Source organism: Talaromyces stipitatus, genomic scaffold (genome assembly GCF_000003125.1).
Source record: "Talaromyces stipitatus ATCC 10500 scf_1105507295511 genomic scaffold, whole genome shotgun sequence".
NCBI lineage: Eukaryota > Fungi > Ascomycota > Eurotiomycetes > Eurotiales > Trichocomaceae > Talaromyces > Talaromyces stipitatus.
The window spans coordinates 297,342-320,989 of record NW_002990119.1 but is presented as its reverse complement, the minus strand read 5'-3'; the positions used below and the strand labels follow the sequence as shown (position 1 = coordinate 320,989).

The following is a 23,648-nucleotide window of genomic DNA, read 5'->3' as shown; positions in this document are numbered from 1 at the left end:
CCATGTGGGCGCTATCCTGCATTGTAATCAAAACTATCCGACTTTTATCGTGACTAATAACTCCTCCCTGTTAATATCGACGCAAGAAACTGGAAATTATTAAGAGGACACTGAGCAATTCAGTCAAGTCTACTGCGAATTTGAGTATGCCGACAAATTGCAACTGTGCACCTGGCCTATCGATATCGGTATCAGTGGTATCGGATTCAAAATCAACCGATCAACTCATTCTCCAGCAGAGTACAGGCTTCCCGTAAAGAGGTAGTGAATTCATCAATCTAGTAGACAGTTAGCAAACCGACTTTGACATGGTGAACAGACATTCATTACTAACATTAATTGTATCAAAAATGCTGAAATGATGGCCAGGAATTTCATATACTATCTTGACAAGGTCGGCTTCGTACATATCCCAACATAGCATATGCGGAATTGGTGAGCCTTTCCGTGATGGCACAGGTTCCTTTGCTTGAAGCAAAATGGTTGGAGGTGGAGAGGCCATAGATATAGAGTCCAGGCTTGAGTCGGATCGGGATTCATTAGCCCATGTTGGAAGTTTATAATCTTTTGCTGAAGCAGTCGCCTCCTTGATGTGTTTAATTATCTTCTGGCGCTGTTTAGTAGGAATATCACGACTAAGATTCATATCTCGGATATCGGGTTGGAGATTTGCAGCAGTTATTGCTGGTGGGTAAATAATATCGATCATGATAAGGCCGACGACGTCAACCGTGAAATCGTTTGCTAGTATATGGGACATTTCCAGGGCTATCAAACCCCCAAGGGACCATCCTACACCAGGAAAGAGGGTTAGTCAATGTGATAACAAAAGTCATGTGGAACTTGATATAGCCAAAGCGTACCACCTAGTATGATTTTGTTCCCTGGAGAAACACTCTTTATCATCTTGACATACTCTTTGGCCATCTCACCAATGCCGCCCGTCCATTTTTCATTGTCCTGAAATCTAGGGTTGTAAATCCCATATAGATCACGTCCCAAGTTTCCAAAGGAATAATAGCTAGTTATTGTACCACCACCATCGTGGATGAGAAACAACGGCACTGAGACCTGAAGCCGTTCTTGTTGAATTATCACTGGATTATCTCCAAACATCCTTCCGCGCATATGTTGACTGTCTCAGTCGTATGAATGTATAGTGTAACTTGAGTTTAATCAGGCAGAATGGTAAAGCACAGAAAGCACAGACAAGAGTCAATCTGCGAAACCTCCGTTTACGTCTCAACTTAGTCCGCAGTTATCATTATGCGACACTATGCCCAGCCTCAGAAAAATCTGTTCTTACAATCTGCCATATCGAGTTACTCTCAACGTACTGTACTAAACACCGTGCTTTGCTATGATTTAGACAAGGTTGGAGCTTTTACTGGAGCTGACTATTCGATTACACAACATACCAATCCACTTGTAATACAGATAAGCATAATCATTTCAAGAAAATGACTCAGTATTAGTGAATACAAGGTATCTAGGTACTCGTATCTACAAATGAGTCGCAGGTGGGCCAAAGTTACGACCAGTGGCTAAACTCTAAACCTAATCAAGTAGGTTTAGCCTCCTGGCCTGGTACGTACTTAGATCTCAGCTAGAGTTTTAGACCCCACATAGGCCTTGCAAATCCTTGGTGCACTAGTCATAGTTGAGTGATTGTAAATCAGCAGGTGGGCTATTGTTAAAGGATCTATATGTAAAGTATGTAGCGGAGACGAAAGCAGTTCAGGAATTGGGCGCCAAGTTGGCTAATTTCGGATTGAAGTATACCTAGTATGTACCATAGGCGCCTTACAAAGCCGATCAAGATTGCCCATGACGTGCACTTCGTTATTGCCTTCCGGTTATAGCCGCCAAAGAAGGATTCTAGAATACTTAACGGTCCTTACATATCCGCTAGTGTATCCATCCTTATGTCCGTAGGTCTTAGGATTATACTTCATAGTCCAAGCAAACAGCCACGATCTCCGAAATTTCGCTATTATTGGAAATAACAGGATACTGTAGAAAGGCATACCACGTATTCACCATCTATAATATGATTATAGACTAAATTATTTTAAAGCCACCTACATGGCCCATATGAGATAATAATCAGTAAACAAGTCTTATATGATAGATATCCGCTGTTGGCTGGTGTCGCTCATGATGATTGCTCGTCAATCAAGAAGCGGAAATGGCTTTGACCCTCGGGACCACAATAACAGTCGCACTGGGTCATCGGTGTCTCATGAGTCGGGGCCAAGAGTTGGCAAGGCCATAATAACAGAGAGGTACAATTGGTATGTGAACGTATGACATATGGACCAATCTATTAGCGAGATTGTTCTGCTTCTCACGCTGTGTACAGTAGAAGTTCTACACAGTACAAATGCTGTATACAGTACCTCATATACGGGATCCCTTAATCGTAAAATTATTGTCAAATCAAAACTCATTGATCGGTCCACAATGCAGTTTAAATTAAGGTTGATTGGAACCTTATTTATGGGCCATGAAAATCGTTCTCGTTCTAGAACGATACAGTACATACAGTACATACAGTACAGTACATGTTACAGCTTGTAAATTTGTTTCAAACCATGTTTTATAGATCATGTATTTTGGGTTACAGCACTTCAATACAAGCACTGAAACCCCTTACCGACTTTTGCAACAAAGCTTCTTCTTTGAATAGGATCATACAATACAAGATGGCATGTCTTTTTTGACGAACTTACTGTCATGGCCCCCAGGGCTTTTTTTAGCAATGGGACCCCGATATTCATAGCTGAATCGACGGCTCTCCACATGCTTACCACAAACTGGCTGCAGCACTCAGGTCTCTGAGGACACTCAAAGGCAGTATAGTCTACTAAGTTTTGTAACTGTGGAATCTTACTCATAGACATGACCGTATGCTTTCAAGAATATTCAGTCGTTTCACTCACATCTTGCTTCGATAAGAAGAGTATACCTATCTGGAATCTTACTGAATCCTGAGTCCACGTTGCCAATCCACAATCCGAAAGTACATTTTGCAAAAGCGAATTATCTTTCTCAGAATGGTTTTTAAATCCCCCTCTTGGGTGCCAAGTCTGCCGTGTCCGATTCCAGATGACCTCCCCGTTGGAGACTTTGTGCTAAGTGGCTATCAAAGTCTTCGATCAGAGAAGTCCCGAGAGAGCTCGCTCATTTGCGGAATCACGGGGAAACAATACTCAATACAAACCATCAGTGGACAAGTAGACCTAGTTGCACGGAGCCTAAGCAATGAGCTTGGATGGAAGCCTAATGAGGGTGAATCATGGGACAAAGTCCTTGCAATCTACAGTTTCAACTCCGTAAGTCCTATATGCTTGTTCTAGCCCTATATGATGTTATTTCCCTTCCCTAACAGGGCTTTCGATACCAGGTTGAATATCTTATATTATGCTGGGCTGTCCATCGTCTGAACGGCATCGTCTTAACAATCCACACTGGAAGCTCGACCAAAGAGATTGAGTCGCATTTGACTCGCTCCAAATGCAAGGCCATTTTCGTGTCCCCAAGTCTACACAAGACATGTATCGAAGTCACGAATCTACTGGGCATTTCACAAGAGTGTGTCTACACGATCGCAGTTCCCGGCGAGCTTGTGAGCTCTGTGGACGGTCACAAAAGTTTTGAGCAGCTTCTCGCAGCTGGTTCTGATCTTGCACCCATGGAGCCACTCAAATGGGAGAAGGGACAGGGAAAAGAACAGGCCGCTTACTTGGCCGCTACGAGCGGCACATCTGGCTTACAGGTAATCAATATCATTGCCAGAAATATACGTGGAAAAGGACTAACCGATCCGTATGCATTAGAAATTGGCCAAAATTGGACATTACAATATCATCGCCAATATTCTTCAGACGGCAACCTACGACAGCGGGTTTACTCCCAACCAACCGGAGAGTGGAATTCTGTTCCTCCCATTGAGCCACACGTACGCACTTGAAGTTTCGCATATGATGTTATGGCGAGGAGATGCCATTGTTCTTCAACCTAACTTCGACATGATGAAGATGTTGAAAGCAGTTAGCACATTCAAACTCGAGCGATTATATCTTGTGAGTTCGCCTTCATATGCAACGGCTGAGAGTAACAAGCTTATTTTAATTATCATGGTCTATAAAGGTTCCAGCGATTATTGCTGCCTTGATCAAAAATCCGTTCTTATTCCAGATGTTTGACGTTTCATCAGTGAAGACGATCATTTCTGGATCTGCACCATTTGACAGGAATCTCGGTGAAATGGTAAAAAATGTCAAACCAGACTGGAAGATCCTTACTGGTTACGGTGAGCAAATAATTTCTCTCCTCCTCAAATCCTCCGATTCTCATCAACCTATGTGTACTAAGCGGAATATCTAACGAGTACTAGGTCTCACTGAGAGTTCCATCATTGCAACATTTACAAGTGCCCACGATCAAATGTTTGGGTCATCAGGTTCATTACTGCCAGAAGTCCAACTCAGGCTTATCGATGAAGATGGCGCCGATATTGATGTACATGAAAAGGCCGGCGAAGTGCTTTTAAAAGGACCAAACATTATATCCGGGTATCTGAGCGATTCCGAAGCGAGTGCAACCCTAATTGACTCAGAGGGCTGGCTCCATACTGGAGATGTTGGTCTTATCAGGCTATCACCCCAGCAGAACGAACATTTAGTCATTGTTGATCGCCTGCGAGACATGATCAAAGTAAAGGTAAATAACCCGTTATCTGTTTTGTTCATGACTGATATATCCTTGCAGGGTATGCAAGTTTCTCCCGCCGATATCGAAGCTGCACTTCTCCTACATCCAGCAGTACGTGACGTTGCTGTCATTGGAATCAAGGATGAACTTTCCGGGGAGCGTGCAAAGGCTTTTATCGTCAGGTTCCCGGACGTCATGAAGGATTCATCCGAGGAGCAGCTGAAAGAGTCAATAAGAGAGCATGTAGAAAAGAACCTCAGTGAGCTGCATTGGTTGCACGACAGGATTACATTTCTTGCCGAAATCCCTAAGAACCAGAGTGGAAAAATTCTCAAAGTCAAGCTGAGGGCAATGGAACGTGGCGAGTAGATTAACGGTTCTTCATTGATGATATTTTGGGGTGACTGCGGACATGCGTACATATGTAAGAAATGAATTATTGAGTTTCAGGGGCGTGTTCTTTCGAATATCCTTTTCGTTGATAATATAATTAAGTGGCTTATGAAATGGAATCTTTAAAAGAACTGTGAATGTACCCATACGTGGAGCCCTGGAGGTAGCTGAAACTTGTCAAGTTCGGCACTGACACGCGGTATTATATGTATCCATGGATATGGAATTGATCCGTCGTTCCTCCTGTGGTCTTCGGTGTCTCATTTACCTTGACAAGGTAACCACTCAATCTTGAATCTACCTAAGTAACAATAGATGCCTAGGTAACTGGGATCATTTAAAAATGGATTTGTATCTATACTGTTCACGAATGTGGAAGAAAGAAACTAAGTATACGGCCTAGTACAAATAAAAACAATCAAACAATACTAATCATAACCATTTATCATCACTCCTTCAACACAGTCTTCGGCTTTAAGGAATCCTCCACGAGCCGGGACTCTTTGGTGACATCTCTGCCAACTCCTGAATGCTTCCAGTACCTCTCAAGACTAGTAGAGGCACGTTCGCTTGTAAGTAAGCGCCAATCCAGTTTCTAAGCTCAACGGCAACAAGTGAGTCAACGCCATAGGTATCCAAACTTTCACCACGGCTGAGACGCTCCGCGGGCAGTGCGGTGACTTTACTCAACTGGATCAAAATTGCCTGACAAATGACTTCAACTGCGTCCTCAGGCGTGCCTACTGAACGAAGTTCGGTTATCACATCTGAAGTTGCTCCGGAGATTTGAATTTGAGATGAGCCTTGTCTACGCACATGGGTAAATTTCATATCTTCCATCCAGACACTTTCTCCAAGCCCAAGTTCGTCCCCAGATGGGACCAACCCAATTGATGTTTGGCAGTGACCAGGCTGACATGCAATAGGGTTGGAAATAACTTGATCGAGATGGGCAAGGAATTCATACACGGATGTAGTGCCCATACCTTGTCGACGCAGGGATGCAGCAACCTCTGGATTTTCGCTCACATAACCAATTTCGACAATTGCGCCCACATTGATGGAGTGGGCACGTAGACCACGAGAGGTTCTGTAATGAGCAAGAGCATCCTGGAAAGCGCAGGCTGCAGAGTAGTTGCTTTGACCCACGTTACCAGCAACAGCAACAGCGGAGGACAACATGATGAAGAAGTCAAGATTTGATGGCAAAGCCTTGTGAAGGTTCCAGGTACCTTCTACCTTAGGGTTGACAGCGTCCAACCAGTGCTTAAATGTCATCTCATCGAACACAGAGTCCTAGCACATTAAATCAGCATTCAATCTTATAATGCGTTCGATTGCTAGTCATTACCTCGAGAATCATTGCCGACTGTACTATACCACGAATTGGGGGCAGGTTGTCTTTCAGTTCGGCCATAACTCGTCTCAACTGATCCATATCGCCTACGTCGCACTTCTTGACGTAAACAGTAGTTCCCAATTCTTTTACAGAGTCGATCAAAGCCAATGTCTGCTCGTTCAGGGTACCGGAGCGGGAAAATGTCACGATGTTCTTTGCGCCTCTTTCGGCCATCCACTTGACAATCTGCTTTCCAAGACCACCAAGGCCTCCCACGACGATGTAGGTCGCGTCTTGTTTTAGCTTTGCTAACTCTGGGCGAGGAGGAATAATCTGAAAGTTGTGAGCAATGAATTTTTCTCATGCATCTACCTCCGTTACGTAAGAGGAATATTACCTTTACTCTTTGGTCTTCTGATACGGTCAGGATCACTTTTCCAATGTGCTTGCCGGCTTGTATCAGACGGAAAGCATCCTCGAGCTTCGAAATCGGCATTGTCATAATAGAGACAGGGCTAATAGCACCAGCAATGATCAACTCAATAACGTCGTGAAGCACACGTTGAGCGAGTGTTTTGGCCTTTGCAATGACGAGGGCCATGTCGACGTAGGAAAAGGTCACATTCTTAAGAAGGAACTCCATTGGCATTAAAGCGTCATCCATCAGGTCTTTACGACCAATCTCGACAAATCGTCCAAAGGGTGCGACAACGTTAGTCGACTCGCGGAACATCTCACCACTCAAGGAGTTGAGGACCACGTCAACACCATGGCCACCTGTGATTTGCATAATTTCTTCGTAGAAAGATGTGTTACGGCTTGAAAAGAAGTGATCCTCAGGAATACCAAATTTCTCCATGAGGAATTCTTTCTTCGCGTCACTCCCGACAGTCACAAAGATCTTTGCGCCAAGGTATTTCGCCAGCATAATGGCAGCTTGACCAACAGCTCCAGCACCAGAGTGAATAAGCACACTTTCGCCCTTTTTTAGTTTACCCATATCAATGATTGAATAGTAGACGGTGATCCAAACAATTGGAAGGGATGCTGCTTCTTCAATCGACAGTGTGTCAGGAATAAGATGACAGCAGTCACCATGAACAATGGGATAATTGGTGTATGAACGAGAGTAAAGAGCACACACACGGTCGCCGGGCTTGTACCGATTTCTCATATTTGCTCCAACCTCCACGACAGTACCGGAGCAGTCATTTTGCATCTGGTTGATACCTTCCAACTGGCCGGAGGCAATAAGAACGTCCTTGAAGTTGATACTGGCTGCACCCAGCCTGATTTTGATATGGTCCGGATCTAGCGGTCCAATAGCTTCAGGGTCGTCCCTCCATCTGACTGTCTCTAGTAACCCAGGAATGGCGAGCTCTGCTGTAAGGACTCTATTGTGTCCGAGGAAAGACGATCCTGTGGGTTGGGATTTTCCTAGAGAACTGTGGACAAATTTGCTCATCTCACGTTGAGCAATAACTCGAGGCACATAGAGCTGACCGTCTCTTTCCCGATATTCCGACTCAACGTCACCAGCAACAGCATCGAGATCAAATGATGGACTACAAAGTACCTCCGCAATCACATCTGCGACACTGTCTACAGTGCCTTCGGCGCTGATCTCTAGGGAGATAAGCCGTATTTCGTGATGTTCCATGCGGAGCGAGCGAAGGAAGCCGTTAATGACAGTGCCGTCTGGCCTGGTAGACTCCGAAAGTCTTGCTTGTGTGATGAAAAGAGCTGCTCTTGACGTGGTGATCCGCTCTTTCAGCGACTTCCACTGCTCTTCATCCAGTGATCCTGCGAGAAGATCGCAGACTTCCGGAAGGAAGATAGAGACAGTATCGCTCTGGCCTAGTGCCTGAAGATTGGTTGGGAGAATGTCTTGATTAGAAAGCAATTCCTTCAGTGTCTTTGACAGACGACCGGCAACATTATCATCAGGAGAGAGGCCAACGATGTCCACCGCAGAATTGACTGCTTCAGATTTGTGTGTCTCGTTTGCATGCGCGACAAATACACTGATTGTACCTCCATCCTTCCGTTCATAATCGTTGAACATGGGTTCTGTTTGTTCAAAGCCTGTCTTGTAAAGTTTATCCTTCCACTGAGGAATGCTGAGTAAAGGGGACATCGTACGGCCCTCATCGTAGCCACTCCACCATCCAGAGAATGCTCCGTAAAACATGTTGTAGTAGAGTTGATTCAATGTGATTTCCATCAGAATAAATTTACCACCAGGTCGAAGCAATGATCGTACGTTTTTCAACACCGTCTCAATATTTGAGGTAGCATGAATCACGTTGCAGGCGACAACGATATCATAACTATTTGCAGAGAATCCTTGTTCGACGGGATCGTTCTCAGCATTTAAAACTTGATAGTTAACCACATTTTCGTATTCAGCCAGACGTTCTTTTGCTGCAGGGAAGAAGCCAGCCGAAATGTCAGTGAAATCATATCGTGAGGCCAGAACCCTATCATCTGACTTGATCTTCTCCAACAATGGTAACGTAACCGATGCTGTTCCTGCTCCTATCTCGAGAATCTTCATATCCGGTGCCTGTCGACCAAACTCGGCACAGTAAGCTGCAATCTGATCATAACATCGAATGCATCGTTCTTCGAGATAGACCTTTTCTAACAGGCCATCCTCTCTCATGAATGACAGAGGATGAGCATTGCCTCGAAGGATGTCTGGCAAGTGAGGCCCAAGTCTTCGAAGTGCTTGACCACCGATGGTTTCATCCATCATTGCCTCAGCTAGGACAGTAGTGTCAAAACTATCATATGCGTGGGTTCTCATCCAGGCATACCAGTGCTTCAGATGCCCTTCTCCGACTTCCTCTGGAGAGACCTCTTTCAGTGCTTGTTGTATGTAAGACATGGCTAGTGCATCTAATCTATTGTTTCTGTCCATGACAGAGTCCACCTTTTCCAGTCCCTCTTTAAATCTTTTAATTTGATTTTTGGTCAAGCTTTGCATATATGTGACCCATTCAATGGAGTGGATAAGATCGCGGGAGCCTTCTTCAACAGGTACAAGCCCTGGGAGTCTGGTCGCTGTAACTGTAGACGCTTGAAGAAAAACGGTTGCAGGTTCTACCTCTTTGTCAAAAATACCAATATCGTAGGTGAGTTGGCCAGTGGTTCTTCTTGCAAAACACGTCAAGTTCTTCGTCGAGAGGTCTCCCAGATTGCCCGCTACATTCAGAGTCTTAATGAAAGTGGGTACAACAGTCTCCTTGAAGTTATCCTCGAAAATGAGAACAGCATAAAGACTGTGGAATAGACAGGCATCCAAGACAGCTGGATGAATAAGATATGGTGTTGCATCCTGATCTGATGGCTTGACGGTGGATATAGCTGCACCGTTTGTTGTCTTGACATCAATCACGTTGTCAAATGGACTTACCCAGTCGAGGCCCAAGTCCTTTGCCAGAAAGTACAGTTTCTTTGGGTTTATATATTTCCCAAACTGGAGCAACTGTGCGTGTAAGTCCTGATCTTGAGCTGAGATGACCCTATTCATATCACCTTCACTCGCCAATTCAACATGGACTAAACCACGACAGTGTTCTGTCCAAGAGTTATCGGCAGTCACTGTAAAAACACGGAACTCATTCCACGTCTTGGAAGACTTTCGTGCTGAGTGCACTTGTGGTCTCAGTGAGAAATTAAGCTCGAGGTTTTCGATCCCTTCCGACAGAACCAATGCCATCCCAAAGCTAACGTTGCGAAGTTTATAATTCTTGATAGACGCATCCGGATTTTCATCCAATATTTGCTCTTTCATAGCTTGAATGGCCATAGCAAGGTAACCTGCAGCCGGGAACACGACTTGACCTTGAACGATGTGTCCTCGTAACCAAGGAAGGTCATCCAAGCGGATGAATTTACGCCATCGAGGCTCAACGCTGTTATAATCACCCCCCATCGTTCCTAGTAGGTCATGTGGTATGTTCTTCCTGTATCTATAAGCCTTAGAGATACGACTCTCGTGCCAGAATGTCCGGCTATGGTCGAAGGAGTAAGAAGGAACATCAGTTACAAGCTTGTTAGCAGTTGTTGAATCAAACCCATTATTGACAAGATCAAGTTTGACTGGGAAGCCTTCCAAGAATAAAGTCCTTAGAGCTGAGAAAATGGTTGTTTCAGCATTTGTCCCTCTCTTGAGAGTTCCCGTGTAAGGAATCTTAGCTGAATCTCCCCGAAGAGTACGGAGCGTTTGTGAAATCGGACCACCAAGCTGGAAATGAGGACCCAGTTCAAGAAGAAGATCCAGTCTCTTCTGCCCTGACCAAGTCTGACATAGTTTTCTTGTTGCTTCGGTAAATTTCACTGGAGATACAAGGTTCTGGACCCAGTAGTCTTTGTCGATAACAGTATCTCCAATATCTTCGCCAGTGAGAGAAGAGACCATCACGATGGATACATCTGTCTTTCCACCCTTGATACCATCCAAGGCTTTACGATATTCACTTTCGATCAGATCCATTTGGTGCGAATGGTAAGCTGCACCTCCAGTACGTAATTTACGGTTGAAAATATCAGCACCACTCAAAACTTCTTGCAGTAATAAAATGGCGTCATCGTCACCCGAGACAGTCACACTGGATGGACTGTTGAAACATGCGATTCGAAGGCGTGTTTGAGCTTCTCCAATCTCCTTGATTTTAGCGGCAACGACTTCAGGAGATTCGCCAACAGCCAACATGCCACCTGGATGATCAGAAACCCTCTTGCGCAGTGTACTGGCAAGTCGACCTCGGTGATAAGACACAGTCATCGCATCGTCAAAGGAGATAGCTTTAGCACAGTATGCTGCAGCAATCTCACCACTGGAGTGGCCGGCCACAAATGATGGGAAGATGCCCAGCTCTGCAAGTGTATCGGCAAGGGCAAGTTGGATAGCTGTCGATAATGGTTGAGCAACTTCCGGTTCATCGACACGTGTTTCTTCGGCCGGTTTCAACAATTCGGAGATTAGATCCCACGAACAACCAATATCTGTCAAGCATTTTCCAGCACGCTCGAGCGAGTTACTAAAAGCTGGAAAGTTCCCAAGCAATTCTTTTCCCATGCCGGCATACTGTGCACCTTGTCCGCTAAATACGAAGCCGATGCGGCGCTGTCCCTTCGTATCCCGCCTGGGAACTGCTTGCTGGGACAAGTCCTCTAACTGAACTATGAGTTCATCCACTGCGGATGCCACCACTCCAGCTCGGTGTCCAAAAAGTGATCTCCTCCCAAGGGTATATGCGAGATTGTTCAGCCAGATGTCAGCATTTACAGTATATCCAGATTTGCTTTTGAGATATTCGGCCATTTTTTGCGCCGAAACTTGAACAGACTTTTCAGTCTCAGCACTTAGAATAAAGATTCTGCTCCTAGCGGACTTTTCGGGCTTCGATGGCGCTTTGATTCGTCCTGTCAATGGTGAAGGAGGAGCAAAAAATGAATCGACAGAGTCGAGAATAACGTGAGCGTTTGTGCCACCATAGCCAAAGCTATTCAACGCTGTTAGTACATTGCTTTGAATGGCCGGTGAGTTAAGGGGTAATTACCAATTGATAGAGATTCTTCGAAGGTCACGACTTTCTAATTGCAGTGGTATCTAGAGAATATACGAGTTAGTATCATATATGGAATGCAGGGGTAACTGTTCGTCATAAGTGCTTACCCTTAATTTCAACTGCTTCAATGGTATTGTAGTATTCGCGCGCTCAAAGTTTACCTGAGGAGGCACCAGACATTTCTCAAGCATCAATAGACCCTTCAATAAGCCCGTCAGGCCAGCAGCACTTTCCAAATGCCCAACATTTCCTTTGACAGAACCAATCAAGAGAGGGTTCTCCTCATCCCTTGAAGAAGACAACGCATCAGCAATTGCTTTTGCTTCGATTGGATCGCCGACCTTGGTACCTGTACCATGAGCTTCTACATAGTCAACATCTAGTAAATTGATACCAGCTTGAGCGTAAGCTTTGCGGATAGCAGCAGATTGCGCAAGACCACTCGGTACACTGATTCCAGGAGTCCGTCCATCTTGATTGAGGACAGAATTTCGTATTATGGCTCGAATTGGTTTCCCCTCTTTGAGTGCACTGGATAATGTCTGGAGAACGACACCAGTACAGCCTTCTCCTCGCCCATATCCATTCGCTCTTTCATCAAATGGGAAAGATTTTCCCTCTTTTGAGAACATCTTGAGCTGACTTTGGTATGTATATCTCTGGGGATCCAATGTCAAGTTGACACCTGCCACAAAACTGCGGTCTGTTTCTCCCGTGCGAAGACTTTGAACAGCCGAGTGTAAGGCGACCATACTTGCAGAACAACCGGTGTCCACTGTGAAACTTGGTCCCTTCATGTTAAAATAATAGGATAATCTGTTCGAAGATATAGCAGGGCCAGTGCCTGTTGTCTGATAGAAAGCAGGGAAATTCGTGTCACGACTGAGGACCTCATTATAGTCGGATGTCCACTGGCCAACATAGACTCCAGTATTTGATCCCCATACTTGTTCACTTGTAATGCCAGCATTTTCGAAAGCTTCATAGGCAACTTCGAGCAGAAGCCGTTGCTGAGGGTCGATAGCCTGGTTGATCCGTCAGCTAAGTGTATCATCGAAGCACAGATGACTGAACTTACAGTTGCTTCCATGGGCCGAATTCCAAAGAATGCAGCATCGAATGCAGCAATATCGTCTTCTAGGAAGTGACCGCCGTTCGTATTTGTCTGGATTTATTGTTAGTATTTATCTCATCGCGGCCCCGGGGCACAAAAGTAACAATAATAACGGGATATACAATAACCTTGGAAGGACTTACAGTTCCGTTTTTGAGCCCGAATGGACTGTGAAAACCTGAATGGCTGAATCTATTTGATGGGAACGGGCCCCACGCCGACTTTCCGGCTTCAAGTAAATCCCATAATTTCGAAGGTGATGAAGCACCTCCAGGGAGTCTACAGCTAACACCAACAATTGCGATGGGCTCTACGCTGCCCGCTTCATTGGATATCATTTCGTCCGAGGTATGCGATCCATTGACCTGGGTCCATTCAGATGGTTTGGAGCTGCCAGAGTCTCCCATTTTCTTTAAAAATCGCGTCGTTGATGGCTGGAGGGTATTGGAAGATCGCAATGCAATAGATGATGTTGACAGACGGATAGTCACCCGTCAGTTGCAAGGTCGTGGGAAACTGACTGGATGGAAGATAGGATGAGATATTCAAAAAGAGTGAATGAGGACGTAGAACATTCAGAAACCCAATTCCCGATTGCGGCAGTATCATTGTTCCCTCAAAGGGGCTGACTTTGTATCTAACTATAGATGTCCACTCACTTTCCGCAACCTTGTTGCCACTTTCTAGGCATATAGGTCAAGGACTTGAAATTCAGAAGCTCAGCTCAAGCTGATGATGGATTAACCCATCAGCTTTGATTGCGACTGTGGCCTAGGGCTACTAGCTTAAGCTTACCTTACAGCTGCCCCTCCTCTTGATGACCACTGCTTGTAAATGATCGCAAAATCTCCATAATGAAGCCCCCATGTGTAAAGGACCGGCCATACTCTGTACTGTACTGTTATGGAATGAATGAATCTATATGACAGTATGCGTATTGTATTACATAACATATACTGTGTCTTACATTACATACCCCCAATACATCTAGTAATATCAATACGTCCAAGGCCTACAGGTGGGTCTCATTCTCTACTTGCCTCATACAGGCACTCCGCATCCTAATATCTGCATAGTAAGCATATTTGTAATCATCGGGCCAAATTGAAATCCGCTATATGTATGGAACAGGGATCAATGAGGACATACGGCCAAGATCTAACATGATGAGTTCTTCATTCTCGGTCGCGACAATTATTTTGGCCTTTCATGCTTACACGCCGCAGTCACGGATTCGTCTAGATTACGTACCTAATGACTTGTCGCTAAGACTACGAGTCAGACAATCCATTTTGGATGTGACACTAGTAAGATTAGAAAGAGATACACGACAACCGATAAAAATCTGAAGCTTCAAAGTCTTCATGTCTCACGTACAACTGATACACGTTTTTCTGGTATCACTCCATTCATCTCATGATTCTGGATCCACAGTCAGCCTTCTATACGGATCATCCTTCAGCCAGCTGAAGAGGGGGCCAGATGAACATGAGTTGAGCGAGCAACATACGATACTGCGCAAAAGCAATCACCCAATATCGGTGATGGTATCGTTTGCTCGTTAGACCTTACATCTAACTAATGGCTGTTGTCTCCAGTCTTAGCCAGCCTAAAACTGATAATCGAGATCCTCGCATCTGGACTTAATGATCCCGTATCAACTACCCATCCGACTGTACACTAGTGCATATTTGGGTAGCTGGGGGTTACAGTTTGCTATTGCTGTTTGAATCGGAAAGATAATCGACGATGGCGGGAGTCTTAGATTCATTGAGTCCAAAGTTGCTTGAGGATGGCAGGGTGCTTGGAGTTACAATCATAGCAATATTGGCAATTACAATTCTTCTAAGAAGAATATCCCAGCGTTTCTCGTCGGATTATCAGTTTTGGAAAAGCCAGCCATGGGCCGGAATACGGTCCGAGTTGTTCTCTGGGACAAGAGCATATTTCCGATCTTTCTTTACCGTCCGTGACATGGTCGAGAACGGATATCACAGCGTAAGAATATCTCTGATGTGAACCTCATCAAATTGTTTTCGCAGCCATAGACTAATGCGACTGGGATTATAGTATTCAACGAGTAGAAAGGCATTTGTCCTACCCGTGTTTGGCGGAAAGCCATGGATAGTACTTCCAAAAAGTTCTGCAAAAGATCTTATTTCAAGATCTGACTCGGAATTGAGCTCAGATGACATTCATATCGAGCAGTTGCAGGTTAACTATACACTTGGCCCCAAGGGTGTTCATCTAATGCGAGTACCACTACAATTTGATGTACTCCGGCGTCAATTAACCCGAAAGCTCCCTCTTCTGACGGGAGCTGTTTATGATGAATTGGACAAAGGGTTCAAACAGTACTGGGGTACTGATACTACGAATTGGGTTGAGGTAGAGGCATTCCCTACTTGTTTGAAATTAGTTACGCGCGCAGCCAATAGAGTCTTCGCCGGTGAAGAAATCTGTCGCAATGAAGATTTTTTGGAACATTCGAAGCAATACACTCAAGGGACGGTATTTGCCTCTATGGCGCTGCGACTCATTCCGAAAGTATTGCGGCCTTTAGCATCTCCAATCCTACTGTTGCATAATAATCAGCATTTTCGTGTCTGCGCACGGATTTGCGTGCCGGTTGTGCAGGAGAGGATTCGAAATACAAAAGCGAAGCAAACAGATGAATCCTTTGAATGGGAGCCTCCGGTGAGTGCAGCAACAGACTAAGGAGAAGAAACGAAGTGCATTATCTAATAATACCTAGGTTGATGCTCTGCAATGGCTTGTGGAGGAGTGCATAAACACCGAAGACCCAAAGGAACTAGACCCAGTCCTGATTACACGTCGACTATTACTTCTAAATATGGTGGCAATTCACACAACCTCAATTAGCATCACTCATGCAATACTCAACGTCAATACTTTTGAGCATTCAGAACAAGTCATTGCCAGTCTAAGAGAGGAGTGCAATCGCCTTCTTGGTGAGAATAATGGTGTCTGGACGAAGGCAGCTTTGAATGATGCTTTGCGCCTGGATTCTACCATCAAAGAATCCATGAGATGCGATGACTTAGAGCCTTTTTCGACCGGTCGTATGGTAGTTCACCCCAATGGTATTGATATTGAAACTTCGACTGAGAGTTCTCTACACGTTCCGCACGGGGTAACTCTCTGCTTACCGTCGCACGGAATTCATCGTGACCCAGAATACTATTACTCACCACTTGAATTTCGACCATTCCGTTTCTCTGAGCCACGAGAAGTGTTTCTGAAATCTCAGAAAGAGCTACCGCGTGAGCAATCCTCGGCATCAGATGTACAGGGGTCTATCAAACAGACCGCACTTGATTTGAAAACAACGGCGCTGGTCACGACTAGCGACACTTATCTTGCTTTCGGTCATGGTAGACATGCTTGTCCAGGTCGCTTTTTCGCGGCGCAAGAGATGAAGCTGATGTTGGCATATGTGCTTCAGAATTATGATATCGAGAAGTTGAGCGAGAAACCTCCCTCTACAATGTTGATGGGTACAAATGTTCCAAATGAAAAAGCCAAGATTCGAGTGAAAAGAAGGGCTTAGTATGTTTGTTTATGATGGAGGTGCCGATATAATCTGATTCAGTCCACGTCTATGTGGTAGCAACCTTGAGAATTCATATCATATCCTATTATACTTGCCATTTCACCTAACTAGGCAGAATGAAGTTCTTTACAGTTTCGAGAATTCCCATTAATCAAGACCTGATAATAACTAACTCTTCTATGGCCCCCTTAAATTCGTTCATTACCATCTCGACCCATGTGCCCTTGACTATTCCTTCCAGCCAAGAAAATCCAACATTCAAACGACCATTCGGACCAGTTGCCAGCGTCACTTCCAATGGTGATCCTACCACATTTCCCGCTTGGCTGAACAAAACTTTGCACACTTTCCAGCCCGACGATTCCACTCCATCCGGAACTGAGAAGACACCTAGATTTGAAAGTTCAATACTTTCTCCCCGCGGTCTGCCAATATTTTTTTGAAAAAACTTGTGAGAATCTCCTACGAATTTGAGTAGACCTGTTCGCACGTTCCTCCCCTCCTTTGCGAGTTCTCCCTTAATGGTTGTGCGAACTTTAACTGCCTCATCCCAGATATATGAGTACCTTTTCGCGGCGGAGTCGGAGATTGGTCGATTATGCTCCTGTACATAGCTATTTGACCAAGTACCAATGGAATTATTATCCACCAGGTTACTCGGAAGTATGGGCCTCAGAGAGATTGGGCCAGCAACTTTCAGTATCGTGTAGTTCTTGGGTAGTAGGTTGAAAACCGTGTAGACCAGAATAGCCTCAATAACACCGGTAACGGTAGTGTTTTTGCCACGAGAGATTTCTATGATTTTGGATGTCTTAGAGGCAGAAATCGAATATGACTTGAATCGAGACCTCTTCATGTCCGGATCATCAGTAATATCCTTGGCTGTCCACACGGTACCGCTCCATCGTGGCACAAGTTCTCTCCAGATAGTACCAAGTATATAGAGAATGGAGATAGGCAATGGGTGCAAAGCCTCCAGACAAGGGATTAAGTCTTTCCTTGCTGGAGTCACGAGGTAAGGGTTATTGTCTCCGGGGGATTTTCGGGAGGCCCCAGCGTGGTCTGATCTTCCTAGTGCTGACAAAAAGGATCGGTGAAAAGCGATACCAGAGAGACCATCTCCTATGGCGTGGTGAACCACAAAGCAGGCTGTGAATTGTGGTAGACTGCCGGCGTCGCTCTGAGAACGTGTGTGTAGGATGACTAGCCGCCAGAAGGGCAATTCGCCGTATCGTTGTTTGAAACTCTGGTTATGTTCCCGCTCCAATATCTCGTCAAGTTCGGGATCGATTTCGGTATCTGGGTCCCATGACTTTTCTCTCTCTACAAATGTGACAACATTCTGTAGATCAAATTGCGGTAACCTCGCAAAATGCGGGTTGGGCATGTCTTCGCCTACTGGAATGACTCCCAAGATAGCATGTTCTTGGATGACATTTTCCAATGCCGAGAATATCAAATCATGCAATATAGCAATAGGAGAACTGTTCGTATATACAGCGCTCACGGCTATATTGTTATGATAGCCTAGCCAATGCTGAGCGGTTGAGTGTCTTTCCAGCAGGCCTTGAGGGCAGAGCACGCGTCTTAGCCAACGTGCTCAGATATCCTCATCAACATATGGCGCTCACCTAGTGATCTAACTTTTTCTAAAGATCCTGCGATCGACTTAGACATGTCGTACCGAGAGACGAGAGGTTAACGGGCGGCTTGGTTACTTCTCGCTTCTCACTTTGTCACTCTACTTTGACAGAAAACACGGTATCCTGATGACAATTGTATAGGAATCTGCGCTACAACTTAGTTTCCGAGGCAATGATTTTCAGACCGCGAGTGTAAACTAACATGACAACAGGCAGCACAGCTATGATACTTGTGCCGTTCTACATGTCTAGTCAAGTGGATGTACTAACATGGGTACCTAGGTAATCAGCCTCGTGCAAGTTCGATTGGTATCCATTCTCATGAGACCTGTTCTGTGAGCGTGAGGCCATCCCTGTGGATTGTTGCATCTCCAGCTTCTCGCCCCAGTGGGGATAGTCTACTTATTCTACAAGCTAGCTATACGAAGCAAGAGCAAATCAAAAATCCACCCGAGCAAGCTGCCATCCATCTAGCGCTAGTATCAGGGTTTTTTTGCACTTGCCATGCCTTACTACTGTAGTACACGGTGTTGATGGTATCTCATACCAGTGTTATACAATACCATTCTATGACACTGTTACTGTAATTCTGTATTTTCGGAAATTACCGCTAGAACGTAATTTGCGCCACAAGCGGTAGTCTCTTTAGGTGGATCGACAACAGTCGTGATGAGTGGGGCATCTTTTGTTGTATTCTTGATCCTTTGCGAGTCAGATCACCGTACCTTTCGATGCAGGATGGCGCTACTAGCTACCAGGACCAATCTACGCAGTACGGAATTGTTGGGATGTGCATATAGTTATCTTTTTGCATCCTTGGCGCAGATATTAAGAGGCAACTCAAATCCCGAGTCTCCAATGCTCACTCCGATGGACCCCAAAATAATAAGCACCAACGACGAGCATACGAGGCGACTATATCAGGCACCCGATATATCAAAACTCTAGAAGTTGAGCTGACACATTTTCAAGATCTTAGGTCATCAGTAATCGTGCATGTCTGCACCCCGAGTTAGCTCAGGTCCGAACAATAATTCCTTGCCGACCTAAAACGTGGTATATTTGTGACTGTTGAATGTGCGTGCTATGTTACTTACATCGCGTATATACGGAGTAGTTACATATTACTCTTCAATATCTTTTTTAAATCTATGGATAATACCCTTAGTAATTCTCCAAGGTGTCTGATCCCTCCCCTAGACACCTTTTAGGAATACCCATGAGAAAAAGAGCATTTGTAGCGATATTTTACTCATAATATCATGTGCTCATGCCCAATCTGATTCGGTGCGCAGTTCGAGCTCGGAGTACGGAGCAACGTCGGATATCTTTCTCGGAGACTTTTCCACTGGGGATCAGGGTTGTGTTGAAACCCTAGCGGGCTTGTCAAATATGGAAGGGTTGCATTGAAAGACCGCAACATGGCAAAAATTGACAAACAATAGGAAGAATCTGCGTTTATTCTCTGCTATATACAAGCCCCGTCTGAGATGAAGTTACTTTTATTGATCTGTGGTACTGGCTGGGACTTTGTATCTTTGACGCCGCTCACATACATTGCTAAAGTTGCAATGCTGGAACTGTATTGATACCTATCCATGCTGGAGTCATTATTCAGGGGTCGTAGCCGTGTGCAATCGATCTGTACATTTCTTCTGTCCAATGTTCCAATCCTAGAATTGATGAACAAGGAGTGGAACATAAAACATTTCTGCATGATCAGCTTGTCGTAGCCATGAAACGCCTTTACCCTCAACTATTAACTGGATTCTACTGTATCATTTCAAGGCTGTTCCGTGACGAGAAACCTGGAGCAAAGTGTTTACAGCCAACTCGTACGCTATATATATCACAATGAGAAATCAATTTTACAGAATAGCATACCTAGGCAGTTACTGACGCCTTTGGATCAGGAAGTAGGACATTCTATCCATGTATTATACGTATTCAAAGACAATTGCTGGCAGCAGTAACAAAGCTCTTGACCAGCATATTAAGATGGCCCGGCCTAACTCATAGACTGCGCGCTATCAGTCCTTAACCAGATGACCTCTAAATGAAAGTATGGGAGTGAAAGATACTATAGGGGACTAGTCAGGTCTATCCGACGTATCTCCTTGAATAAAGCTCTAGACATGACTTAACTGGCAGCTACTTTCCACAGCGTCTCAGCTAAGAGAAATCATGGTCGGTACCTGAACCAGAAATTTGGACAAGTCGGCTCGAACTATAGATGTGTTAAAATTATTACATATCAGCTCTATTGTTCCCCAAAAACTCAAAATGCACTTAGCAGAAAGCCCAGGCAATCCCCATTTTGGTTTAGTGGCATAAATTCTTTCTCGACACGAGTACTCATGAGAGCATAGAACCACTTTGGCAAAAGAATTAGTCTACTCTACTGGACTCTATGTGTGAAGAAACATAGTTAACGACGCCATGAGATGAGAATTGATACAACCGACTTTTCAAATTATATCGAACCCGAGGTCCAGGGCTGCAAAGACCGATCTATCATGTTCAAATGTTAACTTCTTCCAAAGTTCCCTCAATATATCGATTGATCCATGGAAATCCACGTGTCTATATAGCTGCAGGCCTGTGGCTTGAGTTCCATAGCGCAAGCTCCTGTCTGGTATTCCTCATTAGGCTGCATTCAATCTAAGGAATTCAGAGCAAATAGGTGCTTCAGGTGCTTGACATTCTGAGGTTTTCCACCCATCCACGTGGGATGTCAACATTAGCGGGGTGAATGAGCGAAGAGGGGAAATGTGGGGATTCACCAACAAAGACAATGACTTCATATCTGAAATCATAATTATCAACGGCTGAGCAGAGACCCCTCGGGAGGAATCGAAAGAACTGAACAATGCGAGCTTAAAGGCTTCCCGGGTTCAATCCAAGTACTGGATAATAAAGATGCCCTTATAGAGGCTAATCAACAGCGCCTTGGAACGACATTTTGGTCAGATGGCTCTAGACTTGATACAGGACGTGCCGGAGCCGGTGTAGCCTTACAAACAGTACCTGAGGGCCCGTGGGAACACGTAGAGGTGCCGATGGGTCATGGACATGAGGTCTTTGACGCAAAACTAGTAGGAGTGGCCACAGCCCTTGAGTGGGCACTTGAGAGGCAACTTCTAGGTCCTATCTGGGTGTTTCTTGATGCACAGAACGCTATCGATCGCCTCAAATCGACAAGGCCAGGCCCTGGGCAAGCCCTTGTCCTCAGGGCTCACAGGGCAGCTGAGAAACTAGCCTCAAGAGGCCAGCCGGTGACAATACAATGGGTTCCAGGCCACTCCGGGGTTGAAGGGAATGAACAGGCTGATCAAGCTGCCAAGAGGGCAGCTAGCAAGCATACAGCACATGGTTTCGAGCACCTATTTCTAGCATACATTAAACGTGCTTGTACCGAAGCTAGGAGAGCTGCAGTGTCTGAATGGGCTCAAATCAATGCCGTACAAGGTAGGCATAGAGATGGATGTGTCTACAAGATGCCTCGAGGCTGGAGCCTTGACCCACTGGCTGGAAAAGCCCCAAAAAGGCTGGCTAGTCGGTACTACCAGCTGAAGACAGGACATGCCCCAATAGGCACCTATCTACACCGGATAGGCCGACGGGAATCGCTTGAGTGCCAGGCCTGTAAGGAGCCTCATGAGACGGTGAGACATGTGCTTTTTGAGTGTCGAGGACGTCGAACAGGAAGGAAAGTCTTATATCGAGTCCTCAAGAAAGCTGGAGTGCCGCTGCCTACAGCGGCTGAAGAAAGTCCCTGGGCTAGGCTGTTTGCAGAGCCTAGAGCGACGCAGGGGTTGCTGCAATTTGTAGCTGAAGCCAACCTGTTTCATGATAAGGAGCAGACAGCCAGAGAAGCTGAGATTAGTGATGTGTGGGGATGGGATACGTTAGAAGAAGGTGGCCTAGGTGTCACATTGGAGGATGAATAGGGATAAGGGCACACTAGTCAGGGTTTGTACCGACTAGGCGTGCCCACGGGTTTGGAACTATAAGGGATCTCCGGAAGGATAGGCCTAGGAAGAGAGCCCAGAAGCTGCTGGCTCATAGGCCATACAGCAGCGGGATAGTGATTTTGAATGTTGCATGTATGATTCTGATAGGGGTGAGGCCTTTAGGGTCTCACGAAGGCTTCTAGTGGTCTGTCATAGCCTATAGCGCTGGGTATGGACAATAAACATGATTAACAATAATAATAATAATCAAGCTAGCGCTACAAGCTCACGCTCTGCTACGACTTCGGTGGACAAATGCACCGTAGAGGCCTTGTATTCTCTTTATTTATGATACTAACTGTTCTCCCATGAATTCTCATTCTCTGTATACGAGAGATCCAGATCTCAGCAGGTTTCGTTTCCTTCGCTATAATCAGATTGGCCATGGAGGTTCATCGGCGCCTGTAGACCCAACGAAAACAACGTTTGTCACGCTCGCAGATGATGTTGCTGAATTATTGAAGGCTATTGGTATCAGAGCTTATATGCTGGATCGGTATTTCAATGGGTGCTGCGACAGGGGTTTGCTTTGTTACGCGGAATCCTGGGGTGGTGAAGAGATTGGTGGTAGCTGATACTATCACCTCATCCCCGGACAGTGCTGGTGTCCCTGATCTTTTCGTCGGTCGGGCCGAGATTGCAAGGAAAGAAGAGGACGCCATTGAGAATTTGACCGAAACTACCTTGGAGAGATGGTTCTCTCAACAATGGAGGGACTCAAACCCAGCTGAAGTTGAACGGATGAGACAGCTAATGAGAACAACCAGCAGAGGCGGGTTTATTGCTTGCTGTAATGCCTTGTCTCATGCATCTTTTGATTTGAGACCGTTGCTGAGAAACGTCGGCTCCTCCGTTGAAGCGTCATCGTTGATTGCGGGGGAGCAGGATGCCAACATTCCAGAGACAATGAATGTTATGCGCCAGGAGATATCAGCTGGGTCCACGGGACCACAGCAGGAGCATTTAATTATTATAAAAGGCGCCGGTCACGTTCCGGTTGTAGATGGGTCTAGTCAGTTCAAGCATGAAGTGTTGAACTTTTTGGCTGAGGGGTCTCCCAAGGTTTAATTTTAGCACACGAGCATCATCTAGTTTAGGCCATGGCTGTACGATTCATATCTGTACAGTGTTGATTCCGCATTACTATTTCTGCAAGTATTGTGCTGCCTGGGATTCAACAGTCAATAGAATATGTAATGGTTTACTCCGTACTTGACCTTGAGTCAACCTCTGCTCTGATCAAGTCAAAGTCTCATGAGAAATTCCCCAACTCATTG

The 23,648-nt window shown here is 45.3% G+C and overlaps 7 protein-coding genes across 7 annotated transcripts, besides 2 other annotated features; 4 read left to right on the top strand and 3 right to left on the bottom strand.

The window, feature by feature from the left end:
• Positions 1–212: 212 nt before the first annotated feature.
• Positions 213–1,116, bottom strand: TSTA_098300 (uncharacterized protein; the record flags this gene model as incomplete). The annotated part of the gene is made up of 3 exons (XM_002485766.1): positions 213–278; positions 335–792; positions 864–1,116. 3 exons carry the CDS (start codon positions 1,114–1,116, stop codon positions 213–215), a joined length of 777 nt encoding a protein of 258 aa, XP_002485811.1.
• A 1,417-nt stretch (positions 1,117–2,533) lies between these two features.
• Positions 2,534–2,565: a microsatellite.
• Positions 2,566–3,056: 491 nt separating this feature from the next.
• On the top strand, positions 3,057–5,085 carry TSTA_098290 (AMP dependent ligase/synthetase, putative; the record flags this gene model as incomplete). Its single annotated transcript, XM_002485765.1, has 6 exons — positions 3,057–3,335; positions 3,407–3,778; positions 3,840–4,085; positions 4,153–4,315; positions 4,400–4,725; positions 4,774–5,085. 6 exons carry the CDS (start codon positions 3,057–3,059, stop codon positions 5,083–5,085), a joined length of 1,698 nt encoding a protein of 565 aa, XP_002485810.1.
• Positions 5,086–5,481: 396 nt separating this feature from the next.
• On the bottom strand, positions 5,482–13,548 carry TSTA_098280 (polyketide synthase, putative; the record flags this gene model as incomplete). The annotated part of the gene is made up of 7 exons (XM_002485764.1): positions 5,482–6,405; positions 6,461–6,781; positions 6,846–11,961; positions 12,019–12,048; positions 12,106–13,052; positions 13,106–13,192; positions 13,285–13,548. 7 exons carry the CDS (start codon positions 13,546–13,548, stop codon positions 5,584–5,586), a joined length of 7,587 nt encoding a protein of 2,528 aa, XP_002485809.1. The 3' UTR covers positions 5,482–5,583.
• A 1,342-nt stretch (positions 13,549–14,890) lies between these two features.
• Positions 14,891–16,712, top strand: TSTA_098270 (cytochrome P450, putative; the record flags this gene model as incomplete). The annotated part of the gene is made up of 3 exons (XM_002485763.1): positions 14,891–15,139; positions 15,212–15,838; positions 15,897–16,712. The coding sequence occupies 3 exons, from the start codon at positions 14,891–14,893 to the stop codon at positions 16,710–16,712; spliced, it is 1,692 nt and encodes a 563-aa protein (XP_002485808.1).
• A 154-nt stretch (positions 16,713–16,866) lies between these two features.
• Positions 16,867–18,392, bottom strand: TSTA_098260 (uncharacterized protein; the record flags this gene model as incomplete). The annotated part of the gene is made up of 2 exons (XM_002485762.1): positions 16,867–18,224; positions 18,347–18,392. The coding sequence occupies 2 exons, from the start codon at positions 18,390–18,392 to the stop codon at positions 16,867–16,869; spliced, it is 1,404 nt and encodes a 467-aa protein (XP_002485807.1).
• A 2,782-nt stretch (positions 18,393–21,174) lies between these two features.
• Positions 21,175–22,047: a mobile genetic element.
• TSTA_098250 (uncharacterized protein) lies at positions 21,418–22,308 on the top strand (the record flags this gene model as incomplete). The annotated part of the gene is made up of 2 exons (XM_002485761.1): positions 21,418–21,763; positions 21,827–22,308. The coding sequence occupies 2 exons, from the start codon at positions 21,418–21,420 to the stop codon at positions 22,306–22,308; spliced, it is 828 nt and encodes a 275-aa protein (XP_002485806.1).
• Positions 22,309–22,679: 371 nt separating this feature from the next.
• Positions 22,680–23,608, top strand: TSTA_098240 (uncharacterized protein; the record flags this gene model as incomplete). The annotated part of the gene is made up of 2 exons (XM_002485760.1): positions 22,680–22,761; positions 22,850–23,608. 2 exons carry the CDS (start codon positions 22,680–22,682, stop codon positions 23,437–23,439), a joined length of 672 nt encoding a protein of 223 aa, XP_002485805.1. The 3' UTR covers positions 23,440–23,608.
• Positions 23,609–23,648: the final 40 nt, after the last annotated feature.